The sequence below is a fragment of the Zeus faber genome, assembly GCF_960531495.2.
Source record: "Zeus faber genome assembly, chromosome: 4".
Lineage (NCBI taxonomy): Eukaryota > Metazoa > Chordata > Actinopteri > Zeiformes > Zeidae > Zeus > Zeus faber.
Genome location: NC_137191.1, coordinates 5,802,043 through 5,818,645, shown reverse-complemented (window position 1 = coordinate 5,818,645; position 16,603 = coordinate 5,802,043). Strand labels below are relative to the sequence as shown.

Here is a 16,603-nt window from a genome sequence, read left to right as displayed (position 1 = left end):
AACCCAACAACCTGTCGCGAGACTCTCCGTGGCCTGAACATTACAGACTAATTGTACGGTCGTTTCGGGTGCAGCAGTAAGCGCCGCTTCCTCCACGTCACCCAATAAGCGTTTTTACACCAAATCTTCCCGGGTCGACCTCCACCGCCCCCGCCCGTGAAGGGTATCTGCAGGTTCAGCAAGTTCTACTCGAGGCGATTTAAAAACAAAAACACCTGTATGCCGCTTGGAGGTCAAGTTAACCATTCCAGAATCGACGCATTGAGCAAAATATATATTTTTTTGGGCGAGGGACATCACTTCCGTTTCACGTTCATCGTGGTGGCGACTCAAGTTGGTTCAGGGGGTAAAATGCCGTTTTCCGGGGGTCACGCAACATCCTCACGTCCCAATTAACACGTTAACATTTTCTTTCTGAGTAGGTAAGATGGTGACCAGCAGATACCCTGAAGCACGCTGCAGCTGCAGCAGCACCTCTGGCACAGGCTGGAGCTCCTCCACCCTGAAATGGCACGTGGAGCGAGGTAAACCCTGGGGGGGGGGGGGCACATCTCACTTAGTACTCTTAGAAGAAGGCATGTTTCACACAACTGTTTCCAGGCAAGATAAGAAAAAAATAAAAGAAAATTCTTCCCAGCTTTTTTTTTTAGTTTTTTTTTAATATATATATAAAACCCAGGAATGCAATGCCCCCGGTGTATTGTTGAGCATGAACAGAGAAAGCCCTTCTTTTCTTTTTTACGTCTTGTGATGACAGTCTTGTACTGTAATTGCGTTCGGCTCAAAATGCACCTTGATGTCTTGTCTCGCACGCCGGGTCCAAACCATTTGATCTGTTGTCGTTTTCGGTTTTTCTTTGCGGTGACGAGGGCCGGACCCCCAAAGAGGTGAAAAAAGGTCACATGCTCAGTGGTTCTGCATCCCGCCATGTTTCCGTTTCGGCTCCCAGAAGCAGCAGGTTTTGCGGTACGACCTTCCTCCACCCGCAGTACCGCGTCCACACCACCCACCAGAACTCCGGGGCCAGGTGTCGGAAACCAGAGACTCGCATTATCACATCAATGATATAGATGGAATAACAGAAAATTCTTGGGCGTTCACTGGGGAAATTCGGATACCTAAAGTACTAAATCTTCAGTGTCGGAGAGCAAAAAAAGAGAGAGAGAAAAAAAAAAAAAAAAAGAACCTTAAAATATAAGAAACGCTTTTACAGTCACTTCACTTTCAAAAAAGAGATTTGTTTCAAAAAGCTAGGCATAGACATTTTTTAAAGCACGGTTTCTGATTCAAAATCCTTTTAAGTATTGTTTAGGAACCGGAATCCAAGTCAAGGTATCGGTACCTGTGTTGAATGTGCTTAACCGACACCCAGCCCAACCCAAAAACCAACAACACACTGTAAGCCGCTGCTGCAAAATGAGAAAAAAATAAGAAAAGAACGAGCCAATCATGTTTAAGGGGAAAAAAACAAATAAAAAAATAAAAACGTTTTCCCAAAGGAAATCAAAGCATTGGGTGTTTTAATTACCTTTTCATCTGGATATTTAAAGTACAGTAAAATATTAAATGAACACACAATTCATCATAAAAAAAATATATATATAAAAAAAAAAAAGCGATGATTCAAAATGCTGATCTGGACTATAATTCAAACATCAACTATTTCACTAGTGACGTAGAAAGCAGGATATGGGCGTCTCTGAAACATGTCACGACCACACAGACCCTTTGACTTTTACAGTCCAAGAAAGCAAGTTCCTTTTATGATTGACAAGATTAAAAAAAAAAAAAAAAAAAATTAATAATAAAACCTCCCCACATAAAGTTACAAGTATTTTCTGAGCCTGTGAAGCTCAACATTAATATTTACTTGACACAAATTTACATGATTAACGGTTCATTTGACAGATAAAATACTTAAGTCATTTATGAAACAAAATGCCCCCATCCAACATAACCACTGAGAGGCTGCTGTCATTTAGCTTTTCCTTAAAAACAGAGGGTGCCAATAGCCTTAAAAAAAAAAAAAAAAAAAAGTGCATAAGAGCAGCAACATTGCTGTAACAGTGTGGGACAAAACAACGGGGCAGAGGAAAAGAAAAGAAAACGCTTTCTGATTAAAGGCTTAGATGAAGGACATGAGGACCAAACGTAAATTAAAACATAACAGTTCATCAGAAATTAGGGGGGGGGGGGGGGGGGGGGGTCCTCATTTTAAGCTGTGATTTACGCATCTTGTTACGCCGTCCTTAGAAAACATGGTTTTGATATGTTGGTCGTATAATCACTTGGATGCCAGCTATGCAGCCCAACACTGGAGATAATATCAAACAAGTAAACAGAATAATAAAAATAAATTGCACTGAAGGCAACAATCATGATACCGATACAAAAAGGAATCGTTCCGCCATCAACAGCCCAGAAGCTCAAGTCCAAACTCGCTGCTTCTCTGGCTTCTCTTTAAGGATTTTTCGATTTTGCATTTCTCTTTCGTGTCCGTCACCAGATTAAGATTAGACAACGACCCCTTCCAAGCATTAATAAAAAAAAAGAAAAAATAATAATAATCCGATCGCCAAATGACAATGCGTGACAACTGATATTGTCTAATTTCAGGAATAGTCCAATGGCAAAAGGAACGATCTTTAAAAAAACAAACAAAAGAAAGAAAAACCTTTGTACTAATGTACCAACAACAGCAATCACAAAAATATCGAAATAATTTATACCCTCGTATTCTCATGGACAATTGTGTATAGAGATGAACCGTCGGATCATTCTAGACATAGGCACAGTTTTTCAAATGTCAAAAAAACAAACAAAAACTAAAAGCAATGCTGTCGCGAGACCTTTGTTCTCCGTAGTCAAGAAGCTATTCACAAAATTTTACATCTTAAGTCATCAAGTGGTTAATAATAATAAAAAAAATAATAATAATAATAAAAAAAAAAGTTAATTGTGACTTAATGACAAGAGTTGACATGAATTATGGCAGCAGCGGTAAACATGGAGATCCAAATATTTGTTTTGTTTTTTTTGCATACAATTGTATCTTTGCTCACGTAATAGATGCTTTTAATTACTGTAAATACATTGGCAATGGGAGCACGGTTTATATGGTTAGAGACTTGCCACTTAACTCACAGTTACTCTCTCTCGCTCCCTCTCTCTCATATATATATATATATATATATATATATATATATATATATAGCTTTCCTCTTAGATGATTGGCGGCGGGGACGGGATCCAGGTCCTAAAATGACGATGACAAACTGTATAGAAGCGCGGCTCTCGCTTGGTTTCTGCAGAAAGTTAAAGAACCAAGCACCCCATTGTTTTTTGTCCCCCTCGCTCCCCCCCGACAACTCTCCTTCTCTTCGCTCCGCCCGGCTTGCGGCGGGCGCTCCTCCTCGCTGGAGCCGAGGACCCCTGTGACTTGGCGGGCGGGCTGGGGGGCGGGGCTCAGACCATGGCACGGTACGGTCCCTGCATCTTGAGGAACTGGATGATGAACGACGGGCCTCCCGCCACGATCTGCGGCGGCAGGTGGCTGAGGGGGCAGTTCTCGATGCTCATGATGGACAGCTTGCTGCACAGCGCCAGCTCGAATGGGAGGCTGTGCAGGTTGGGGTTGTCGTTGAGGTACAACTCCTCCAGGTTCTCCAGTGTTCCTGAGGAAAGAGCTCAGTTCAGTCCTCCCCCCCACGTCCGGCACCTACTGCTCTCTTTAAGATAACAGTGTTGAGGCGCGTCAAAGCACAGTGATAACATCTGGATTCCCACCATCACAGATATTTCAAGGAAGACGAGCGCGTAGAGACTGCTTTAGTGTTCATGAAGGCGCCCTGACATTATCACAAAGGAGATTGTTTACAACAAACGGGGCTTAGTGTTTGTGCTACGGAGAAGTAAATATGAACGCTAAAGACAAGTACATCTAAATGTTAAAGACAAGTATGTATGAAAGAAAAAAAAAAAAACTTGTACGAGGAGTGCTCTGCTCTAGCGTGTTGTAATGGCGCTTAATGGAAACAGGTGTGCGAGAGTAGACTTGCAGCTACAACTTGCCAAACAGGGGGCGCTAGAGGACTGGATTGGTAAAACAGAGGTATTATGCGCTGGCAAGCAGCTCCCTCCTCCACAGCGTTGGGTCAGTTAGTGATCGTTGGCAGGAAGGATGTGTTGGAGCCTCTTAAGCTGCTTAATCATTGTGGTGGGGGTTGAACTTGTATTAAGAGGCCATCGCGCTCCAGTTTGACCGAATAGGGTCCAAAAGGCGCTAAAATTTGTCATCCTCCGTTTAACTGACTGAACTGATCGTTTGGAGAGAAAGAAAAGAAACAGGAAATGGATCCTGAGGTAACCCGAGAGAATCGGGCACATCGACGGCTGACGAGGTTGCAAGACATTCATCGTTTTTGTTTTACCACAGTTCCCTACAAATTTCAGCTCCTTTCAGCTTCTCAAATCCGGCACAAATACTTATCTGTAATTATTTTATTCCCTTTTGATTTTCATGCTTCGAGCACTAGCTGCTACAGCAGTACGCGCACTGTTGGTTGCTATAGAAATGGTCCTACCATTACTTGTAACACGTAAACTGCGTCACTTCCTGAGCGGCACAATTAATTCCTGCCAGGGATGTAACCGTCCAGTACAATTCAATTAAAACATAACAATTTTTTTTTTTCTAAGCACAAAAAGTAAGTATTCACATGTGGTTTTACCTCTTTCTAAATGTTCCCCCATAATGTCCTGTGTAGTACAACATAAAGGGCGACCGTACCTTTTACCAAAAAATAGTTCAGGTGGTGTCATTCATTCACAAGGATATGGACCTAATGAATCATTGATGATTAAATCCTAAATCAGCAGTTGGATAGATCCAGTCCCTGATTTTCTTTTTTTTTTTGGCTTTGGCTTGCTCTTAATATTTCTACAAAAATAAATCCAGATTTATTCATTTTTAAAGTAAAATAAGCGACAGTGTTAGAAATGTAGAAGAGTGAAACGTACAGATATTTGCTTTCAAGTCTCTGAATCTGAATCATCGCGGTGTAGGGTTTGGCGATACTGTATGTCAAGATATTCCTGCCGGCCACAGTCAGCCCATGGAACAAGGATTTTCAGCGAATGCAATCATGGAAGAGCTTGTTACAAAATAGACTACAAAACCCCCAATATGGGATTATTTTGGTTTTAAACTGGATGCAACCGGCAAGCTGAAGGACGTGAAATCAGTCATTTGCCGTCTCTGCGCAAGCAGCCTGGGACAGAGCACCAGGTCTCACCGGCAGCACCGCGGAGCTTCGGTTAAAACAATCTCTGAATCGGGGGGCTTTTTTTCTTTTTTCCCCCTCTCCTCTCTCCTTTTACGTTTTTAGGGGCTGCTTTCTAAAATCTCACAACAAAAGATAAAGAGCAGAGGAGCAAAATAAAATGATCAAATCGTGTATTTATCCCGGCAACCCTGGCATGGTTCCCCCATCCCCAAGTAACAGGTGTGTGAGTGCGCTCTGCACCGCCGCGTTGTCCCTGCAAAATCTGAACCGAACTGAACCAAAGCAAGAAACAAAGGGGAAGCGCCTTCAGAATGACCTGGAAACAGGGTTTATAGTGATTTATTTATTCTTTTTGAGGATTTCTCCAGACGGGGAGTAAAGCAGCAGAGGTGGTTAAGGCGGCGCTGGGAATACCAGTTCCTATTTTTGCAAGCTTTAAATTGTGCTTTACAGGTCATTAAATTAGCAAAATTAAAATTAGGAAAAAAAAAAAAAAATCGCCGTGCGTTGGACCCTTCAAAGTTCTGACCGGATATCAAAGGGTTAAGGGGCGTGGAATCGCAGGTATTTACCGATCTCCTCTGGCAGGTGCTGCAGCAGGTTCTCTCCGAGGCCCAGGTGAGTCAGGTTGGTGAGGTGGCCGATGCCTCTTGGTAACGTGGTCAGCTGATTATTGGTGAGCACCAGTTTCTAATGAGAGCAAAGGAAGAAACAATCTTTTAACGCTGCCCGGCGCTGAATGGTGAGACAACGCTCATAATAACACACCGAAAGACGACGTTTTAACCTGAGATGCACCGATTGCAATTTTCTTGGCCGAGTCGGATTCTGGTCGATTGCGATTTTCATTCAGTTGTTTTGTTGTGTTGTGTATTGTTATGTTCATAATAAAACATGGACTATTTAATCAATTTTACATTGTCGTCCGATCATTTTGAGTTAATCAAAAATAATAATAAATCAAATCTACTTATTTTGTCTCATTGGGTATATCTGATGTATGTGAATGACAAATACATCCCATGATGTGATCACACGCGTGATACAACAGCTACCACAGTAGTGAGATTGATGACTTTGACACTGTTGTTCATTATTCACTATGAAATAATAATGAACATGAAACTGTCCCTGAGTTCAATAAAGTTTAATATGGAACAGTCTCCAAGTTTCAGTAGAATTCAACCTGTAACTCTGAGTTTTAGTAGAACACAACATATAATTAACATGGAAATATCCAGTTCAAACTTCAAATCAAAGTCTCTTTCACTTTTAAGACGCAAATATACATTTATATTATATATAAATGTATATATTATGGTAAGGTACTAAATAAATAATTAAACGGCAGACTCTTCTCGCTCTGGTTCACTGGAAGTCCTCCTGCGCTCACGTGCATAAACCAACTGGATCAAATCGAATGATTGATTTTACTGAGTGACTCGTCAAGAAAGCAGTCTCAAAAGAAAGAGTCAAACCTTTCATCACGAGCAGTGCTCAGGGCCAAAGCTCCGCTGTAGTGACAGCGATAGATCGGGCAATTTTGGAATGGGCAATAAATAAGTTTTCCATCTTCTTGTTTTGTTCTTGAAGTACCTCCAAACAGCAACTTCTTTCTTTCGCTCTCTTTTTTGAACGCCAACTCCACAACTACATTACATTATGTTGGTACTGGCCAATCAGTGCATCTCCAGGTTGGACTTTGGCATTTAAGGGCTTGAAAAAAGATTAAAAACTTAATTTAAAAGCAGTGCTTAAGAGGGGCCAGAGTACAGATACTTTGAAAAAGACAATAAAACTGCATCACATTTTCACAAAAGTAAATAAAACATCCATTCGATGTACTGCGCAGGTGCTGCTCTATACTGTATCTATTGTTGGTGGCGGGGTCCACTTTTCCTGGCCAATGCAATTGGCGGGCAGACAATTCACAAAAAAGTGAAAGGCCGGCGAGACGAACTTGATAGAGCAGCGTAGCTAGCAGTGGTCAGTAAATAGTGGTCGATATGGATGCATTCACAAAAAAAAAAAAAAAAGATTGGAATTCCGGGACATGTAGCGTGATCCCTCCAACACAATGTTATGGATCATTACTTTACAAACAGCATGCGAGCGGTGGGACATGGAAGCCTGCTCCAACGTCTCCAAACTGCCACATCACCTTCTGCTGGATGCAAAACCGCTTTTTGCAACGCCAGATTGTGTGCGACACTGTTGCAGCTGTCTGCGGAGTGCTGGGGAATGTGCACCGCATCCTTTTTTTTTTTTTTTATTATTACCAAGTAGAATACGGGTGACTAAGGGTTTGCCTGACTAAAAGGCCATTTCAACAAATGTCCACAGTCCTGTGTGACATGAGGCTTTTAAAAACAATGCAGCCTCAACAGCAAAACGCTGAATGGCCACAGTGAGCCACTCCTCTCCAACTCCACAAAATCAAATATCACAGTCATCTCATCTCAAAATATCAATAGATCAAGTATCAACACTCAGCCAGAGCTCACATGCACTGCTTGTCATGTTATCATTTCTGGCCGGTAGTATAATTACTTTCTTGACAGCCACTGTCCTGACCCTCCGGATGCTCCATTTATATCCTAGAGCAGTTTTTTCCAACTTAAATCCGATAACTGTGCCCATTTCACAGTTATCGGATAACCATTTCACATCCCTGCAAACCAAGCCGGTTGGAAGGGGAAAAACCAAGGTTGCTTTCATAAACAAAGCATACTCCAGCCAAATAAAAGTTATAATCAAGTCAAGCACATGCATGTACTTGACTTGACAAACAACACAAGGTGCGGTGTGTCAGAGAGTCTCACCTGTAGATCTTTAAGGTAAGCGATTTCATTTGGGAGGGACTCCAACTTATTCTCCTCCAGGTCAAGTTCCCGTAGTTTTCTCAAGTTCCCAATACCATGTGGTAACTTCTTCAGGAGGTTATTTGACAGTATTAAAACCTGTGAAGAAAGGGTCACTTCTTACAATACAATATGAAGCCATAAAGTCAGATCATTGAAGTAAATGCATTTTTAAACATCCAATTTCTGACGTCTAATTATGTTCCACTTACAATGAATAAATTAATGCCAAAGTGATACCTCGAACTCAATATGACATATAAAGATATTAACCTGGTGAGCAGTGTAATATTTGAGGGATACTTTGAGAGATTGTAAATCTTTAAGAGGAATTTTATTATTCTGACAAAGAAAATTCTTTTTTTTTTTTTATGCAACTATAATCAATTCAGTGATTTCCTTAAATGGATTTGGGATATGGGTTAATCAATGTCCATCAAGAGTCCATTATAAAATAGTCAGACAACTGATTTAATGGATTCAGAAAAATGCAAAGTTGATGCAGGATATTCCATGACAAGGTCAACAAAACAAAACTATTCCACAACTCTCCCCAGTCTGCAGGTTCAATGTTAAACCTCAACTTTGCAGAACGTCCATGGGGTCCAGTACTTTCGGTTCTGGAGCAGCAGTTCTCAACGTGGGGTGTGGGGACCCAGTACAACGATTAATAGTTAAAGAGAATATAGAGAATGTTCAACCATGTTTTGATCCTAGTTCCAGTGTTATCTCCCTCACTACAGTAAAGACACTAAATCATATAACAATTGGGGTCCCTAAAGACTAAATGTTGTCAAATGGAGTCTGTGGCCTGCGTGATGTGGAAGAAGGCAGAAGATCAAACGGCACTGCAGCCGTTCTGGTTAGGACGTGCAGGAGCATCACCTCTAGAGAAACAAGGCCACAGACGTCCTCTGGGATCTTGGTCAGCTGATTGGTCGCCAGGTTCAGCTCCACCATGCTGGTCCACGTGCCAAAGTCCAGCGGCAGGGACGTTAACTGGTTGTCCTGGGGGAGAGAACAACAATGTACCTGTCTCACGTATAAAGCTCGGCTCAAAATTGTCGAGTCCGTGCACAAGCGCAGCTCTGTTGGACGGGGGCCGAGTCGCCGGCCTCAGCACGTCAAGTCAGCCATGTCGCCGAGGGGCCGCAAGAAAGTTTGCAAATCACACCCAGATCCATTGTAGACATTAAAATTAAAAAAATTAAAAACATGAAAAGTGGATTGGTATGTAAGGCGGAAGTTGCATGAAAGACTAAATGTGTTTTTGGAAGTCAAGTCGCCAACCAAGAACTATTTAATAAGATACGATAAGATAGCATTCTATAAATCCCCAGGGGCAAATTGAGATGTTGACAGTAAAATAAATAAAAATAAATAAAAAATGTAAACTGTATAGTTCTGTAAAATAATGGCAATAAGGGAACTATAATAATAAGACAGCATTACTAATGATAATCATAGTAAGGATAATAGCATTGTTGATGATAACAATAACAGCAGTATTAATAATTGTAGTACCACGAATAATGATATAATTGTAACGGCAAAAAAATGATTCAACTCAAGGGAGTTAAAGTGTGTGGAGAACATTCAAAGTTCGGGAGAGGAGGAATGGAACAATTATTTCCCTGAACAAGACTGGAAACCTGGAAATAAAATGCGCGCACACACACACACACACACACACACACACACACACACACACACACACACACACACACACACACACACACACACACACACACACACACACACACACACACACACACACACACACACACACACACACACACCTTCATGTTGAGCTTGCTCAGCACTTTGGCCCTGGAGAAGATGCCAAAGGGAATTTTGTTGATGCGGTTGTGCTCCATGTTGAGGGAGTAGATGGTGGAGAACTGCGAGGGCCCGCCGACAGGGTACGACTGGAAGCAGTTCCTGGCCAGCGTCAGACTGGTCAGCTTCACCAGGCTGGACAGAAGACCCTGAGAGCCACGCCCAGGCTGCGGGTTAGGACCATGTGACCGGGAGGCAACACAACAAGCCACAGTACTGACTCGGAGTGTGCGTGCGTGCTTGGGTGCGTGGAGCTTGTTTCTTATGCTTGCTTTCGCAAGAAATGATCCTCAAAACAATTTCTATGTAAACTTGAAGGAATAGGCCGAAAGTCGAAAAAAGGGTGTTTTTTTTGGGGTTTTTTTCAACTATTACCTTACCAATGAAGAGCATCATCACTTCCTATGATAATAAGCATTCTTAGGCATCACAGAAACAACTGGAAATATTTTAGGTCTCTCTTTTAGGTCTTTTTTCCCTAAACATAAAGAAACATGTAAACAAAATAAATAATGGGCATTTGCTTTGTTGAAAGTATATAAAAAATAAACTTTCAACTAATCAGTCTGCGCTGCCAGTGAGGTAGGTTCTGTCCTCTCGGGGGGGGGGGGGGGGGGGGGGGCAACTTTAAGGTATGTTCATTTGACCATTTAACTCAGAGAAGTCGAGGGAATTGCGCAAATTGCAAGATCTCGCAAATATTGTGAGATTTGGTGAATAAGCTGTAATTATTACCATCACAATATTGGAATTCCTTGGAAACAGTGGAGAGTTAACACAGCAATAATAAAAGCAAAGTTGCAAAATCACTGTAATGGATAAACAGGTACCGAACATAAAAACAATACAATATTTGGTAAACATTTTAACAGTTATATTTTCCGAAACTATGATTTTTAACTTTTAGGACTAAAAGCCTTGGCACAGCAAGTACAAATTCTTGTGGGCCAACGCAGGCAACACATAAAATCCATAACTGTGGCGTAAAATTAAAGGCACATTGTCGCTCACCTCAGGTAACACTGAGATGTTGTTGTTTTCTAGGTTTAGCTCCTCCAGCACTCTGCACTTGGCTAACGATCTGGGAATGGCCGACAAGCGGTTGTATCTCAGACCCAACCGGTTTATGCTTGCCAGGTTTCCTGCAGCGCGGAGGAAAGACATCAATTGTAATTCACAATAATGTTTCGTTGCCACTCATTAGCCCGAAGAAGTGGAATTGAATCAACAAACAGATAAAAATACAACGGGGTGGTCTTTGCTGACCTATGGTCTCTGGGAGGTCCAGGAGCTCGTTGTGCTGCAGGTCGAGGTTGGTTATCTGCGTGCAGTTCCCAATCTCCTTGGGTAGGTGCTCCAGCTGATTGTGGGCTACATCCAGAGTGATGAGGCTACACAGCTCCCCTGGAAGACACACACACAGACACTCATTTAGTCATTTAAAAAGGATCCATCGTTACTCGATAGGAGGGCACAGATGCCGATACCGGTATCGGCATCAATAGCCACCCACAAAAAGCAATCCTGCAACACTGCCGTAAAGAAGATCTGTCAATACCGCGGCTTTGCTTTTTTTTTTTTTTTTTTTTTTTTTTTTTTTTTTTTTACACTGAACCAAAGAAATGCGGGATGATGCCGCCCCCGTGTGTGATTTTAGAGAGCATACCGGCTTTCCGGATCAGGGAGGGGATCTTGTGGCGTGACGTGTAACACAACAGCGCCGGCCTCTAGTTAGACGTATAACAAGCATGGTACAGCGGATATAAATCATCTGGAGTGGTCAACAGCTGATCACCTGGTTTCCACTGGCAATCGAAGCCCTTCTTTTATGATCGGTAGTAATTATTCATATTTAGCTATATTATAATACAAGTAATAACCTGGAGCCGCAACTTAATCACCATCCGCACCACAAGGTCCAAATCCTTCATCTGCTTCCTCGCTACAAGCACCAAAAGCCTCCATGCAATGAATAAATAGAAAAACTTTTATATCAATCCACGTTTTTTATTTAAGCCATTCAAGTGCGATATTCCAGAGAAAACGGGCGGGTCCGTCACCTCAGTGCAAAACTCCCGACCGGCAGGCAGGCGCAGCAGACGTGATGTAGAGTCAGCTCCTCGCCTACGTAACATACAATGCTGTGTAACATTGCCGGTGTGCTCTGCAGGGCTGCCGTCAAACTGTCTCCAGGTTCCATGTCAATCTCCATGTGAGCCGTCACGGTGGCGGGTCGCACACGTAACACGTCATCAAAACGGCACACGCCACCCTCGGCACATCGGCTGTCGATTTCACACGGACGCCGTTTCGACCCCTTTTCAGCTGTGACTTCCTCTGCTGCCGTATCAACAATGTACCCATGTTCGTACTTTTTACACAGGATGGCGAGAAAGAATAATGGCGCAACATAGTCGCTTTGAACAGGCTGTGTAAAAGGGGGGTCAATAATAATACATTTTATTTATAAAGTGCTTTCACACACACACACACACACACACACACACACACACACACACACACACACACACACACACACACACACACACACACACACACACACACACACACACACACACACACACACACACACACACACACACACACACAGCTTCCCCTTGTGACGCCAAAACAGCTCTGACCCGTCGAGGCTTGAGACATGACATCAGTTGGCACAACACACCCAGAGACCCTCGTCCTCATAACCCCCGACCTGATCGCACTGCTCATAGATGTACATTTGTGGCTCCAGAGACACCGAGTAGCGGAGTTTTTAATACAATTCTGGTTGCATAATTTCTAAACTAAATATATATTTCTAGGGCTGCCCCCTGAAAGTCCACGAGTCGAATCATCAGTTGGAAACCCGTCAGTCGACTGATTCTTCGAGTTGAGCAGTGGTTTTTTTTGTCAGTCAGTGTGCATTACAATGACAGGATAAAACAGATGGAAGATTACAAAATGCACAGGTATAACATTCAATGGGGGAATCACAAATATATTTTTGTGTGTGTGAATCAAACACGGCTCTCCATGTGCCCCGATCGCCGCGCCCCGTTCCTCCAAGTAAAACAACTCAAAAAACAGTGTAGGGGCGGGGCACAGAGTATGTATAATATATAGTATAATATGGGTATCGCTAGTATTTTAACAGTACTACTGCTATTACCGATACTGCTTATGGATCCAGTACTTTAAATGTTACTCTTATCGGTTCTTTTCAAAAACATTTAAAAGAAAAACTAAACCAAATTAAGAGCAGAATCAACACTGCTTTATTTTCTCCGCGTTGAGAGGGGGCGATCGGGGCAGAATCTGCGCTCGCCGTGCCAAGTCACTCAATCAGAGCAGGGTCTTCTTGTGTGTGTGAGAGAGTGAAAGACAGGCAGGCGGAGGGAGCCGGCCCCGCCTTGCGCATATCTCCAGAGAGAGCGAGAGGCCTGATCTCTTCTGATAATAGCAAAAATGTTCTTAGACAAATATCTTAATCTTATTGCAAGTTAGCGACCGGTTATATAGCCTAAATAAATAGAAAACCAATCTTCTTCATTTCTAACCACCCCTTAAATTTGGAAGGAGCAATTTACAAAATGATTGTGATCTGCTCAAATAATTGCGATGAGGCGTTTGTGTAGTAATTGTGACAGCTCTAGAATCACTGTTGTACAACTTATATTTGGTGTGAGATCTGACGGAGTGAGCGGCCGCTAACTCACCTATTTCAGCCGGCAGCTGTTTAATCTTGTTCTCGCGGATGCTGAGCATGGTGAGCTTGGAGAGGTTCCGAATGTCCTTCTCCACCGCCGTTATCCGGTTGAAGCGCAGGTACAGGGTGGTGAGCGACGTCAGGCGATAGACGACGGCCGGTATCTCCCGCAGCTTGTTGTGCCGCAGGTCCAGCATCCGCAGCTGCTTCAGGGAGTCCAGCGAGTCGGGCAGGCTGGTCAGGGAGTTCTCGCTCAGGGCCAAGGTGACCAGGCACGACAGGCAGCCCACCTCGGCCGGCAAGCTCTGCAGCTTGTTGCTGTACAGGTAGAGTTCGGCGAGCTGCGTCAGCTCCTTGATGGAGGTGGGCAGCATGTGGATGGAGCGCTTGGAGAGGTCCAACCTCATCGAGTTCTCCTCCCTGCACTTGTTCAGTTCTTTGATCACCTCGGCGTTGCTGGACTTCTTGCGGGTGCCCGGCGCCGGATTGGGCCGCTTTATCGTGTTGTCCACGGAAAAGGCCACGGCCGGCGGCGCGCTGCCCGTTTCCTTCTTTCCTTCTTTGCCATCTTTCCCTTTGGTCTTCGCATCCTTGCCGCCGTCCTTGCCGAAGCTGGCCAGAGCCTTGGCCTCCTTTTCCCTTTCTTTACCCGGCGGACCGGCTTTTGGGTCCTTTTCTTTTGAGTCTTTTTCTTTGCCTAAAGTACTACTCATGTCGACGTTATCGGCCCCTCCGCACAGTCGTACATGAGAGTCGCTTGGTTTGATGACTTATGTGGGGGAAAAAAAAATGTCTGAACCGACACAGCCGGCAGGTCTTTTACATGCAAACAGGTTGATACATACCTGCGCAGGCTTACATACACACAGTCCCCCAAACAGAGAGCTTAAGATCCAAAAGGACACTTGGATTATCCTCTTCAAACGATGTGAGGGGGAAAATCCTTCAAAGTAGCTGGACTGTGGAACCCTGGGCCATACATGCTTGTTTTTAAAACACAATCCTTTGGCCCTAGTAGCAGTGAGTTCAGGCCATGAAGGTCATCCCAGCTCTCATGTTTTGGGGTGTTGCTGTGGAGTAAAACAAAACATAAAGAAACCGTTAAGACTTTCAAATTCCACGTTCACAACTATTGATTTTTTTTTTATTATAGAAATGATAAGGAGTTCCAGGGTCAGTCCTCACGATATTCCACCCAGACTTTAAACCGCAAAAGCAACAGGACTGGTCAATAATGTGACGTTATCATTTAGGCGTATTTCAGGGTTACTGTACCAGGATGAAACAAACATTACTTGAAAACTACAGATTTAGTCTGATAACATACTTTATACATCTTTATTTATACGTCAAAGTAATTAAGTTGAGGATTCTTTCACATTCGGTTTTATCCCTTATTCATTGCAGAGTCCTAAACTGTGAGCCCAATTTGGAGGAGTGCAATTTCCAAATTGCAGACACTGATTTTTCTATATCATTTACAGTTCGATGCACCTGGCTCTTGTAACCCAAGTTTCAGATCATTTTTAAAAACAACAAAACAACAGAAGTTTGTCTAGCGAGCAGTTATTGTAAGGTCCCCCCACAAGATGAAAAAGGTCAAATAAACTGACCAAGATGTGGTCCATCACTGCTTTATGTTGTACATGCAGTTGAAATAGAAGAGTTTGTTGCTGTACGATAAGATAACGCTTCATTTATCCTCGGGGAAAATTCTGATGTTACAGCAGAAGTTGACAGAACAGAACGGTGGAAGTAAAAAAATCAAATAAACAAATGAATGGCGAAAGAATAAAAGGATTGTCTAATAAAAATCTCAGAACAGAAGTTATGCAGCTAGTATATCAACCAATAAGCCCAATATGAGGAGGTAGCAGTTATGCTAAAGTAAAGTTCAAATAGTACATAGCAAAAGTGCTTGGCAACAATATGCCATAATAGCCCTACTAGTTGCCTGTGATATATTATTACCATGCTATAGCGTCATTTAAACATCACCATCACTTTATTCAATTTAGCACCTTTCCATCTCAAAAGCAACACGCCTAAATCTAGGGACTACTTTGGCCATCTTATATTTTCCTTACTCTATATAAAAAGGTGACTATAATAATATAAATAATTTTGCAATGTGCTGATGTCTAAACTCTTTCCACAGAGCCCCCACCCACACAGAAGCCCGACCTGCAAACGGTGCTGCCACTCAGTGAGAAGCACTGTGGGACCTGCAAAATTTCCCTTTCAATTCCTTACGTCAGGGAAAGTGTAAACAAATATGAGAGAATGATGACACAACACTTTTGTCCTTTCAGTGCTGTAGATGGTGCAATAAAGTGCCTGCTCCGTCTAAATACTGTATTTTAGACGCTATGAGTTTGCGAGTCTTCCTGCAAGTTCAGTTTCAGGTCAAACATTTACCCATTTCCATAGTTGAATTATTGTGTAACTCTAGAGATACATCATTTACAATATGTGTTCGGGTGCTCATCAGTTCAAAGTGAAATAAACAAACCTTGCTAGCAATGCATATCATTTAATCCTGGTATTGAATAAAGACTGTGTGTGTTAGCAGGGTCCAATGTAAATGTTGAACTCAACTATATAGTATCAGGTATAGACACACACACAAGTGGAGCACCGTCTGTTTTGGGTGATTAGAACTTAATGATCGACGTCCAATCCATTTCTTTCTCCATTAGAGACATCCAACATGGTTCCATGCAGAAAATAAATAAATAAAAATAAAAATCTATAGATCAGGTCACTTTTCTTTTAATATGCAACGTGTTGGACATGGCTCTTGGTATTAGACTATCTATTTTAGCCAGGTATCGACTGATCCATGAGTGCTATATATAAAATCCCTGATAATAATGACTATATTGAGTTCTTCCCTATCTTCCCACCCTCCA

General features: G+C 42.6%; 1 protein-coding gene across 2 annotated transcripts; it reads right to left on the bottom strand.

The window, feature by feature from the left end:
• Positions 1–3,465: 3,465 nt before the first annotated feature.
• Positions 3,466–14,404, bottom strand: shoc2 (SHOC2 leucine rich repeat scaffold protein; the record flags this gene model as incomplete). 2 transcript variants are annotated; one of them, XM_079999831.1, is made up of 8 exons in its annotated part: positions 3,466–3,674; positions 5,858–5,975; positions 8,108–8,245; positions 9,032–9,154; positions 9,946–10,134; positions 10,997–11,127; positions 11,252–11,389; positions 13,702–14,404. In XM_079999831.1, 8 exons carry the CDS (start codon positions 14,402–14,404, stop codon positions 3,466–3,468), a joined length of 1,749 nt encoding a protein of 582 aa, XP_079855957.1. The 2 variants fall into 2 exon arrangements, with proteins under 2 accessions (XP_079855957.1, XP_079855958.1); XM_079999832.1 differs by lacking the exon at positions 11,252–11,389.
• Between the last annotated feature and the right edge of the window lie 2,199 nt (positions 14,405–16,603).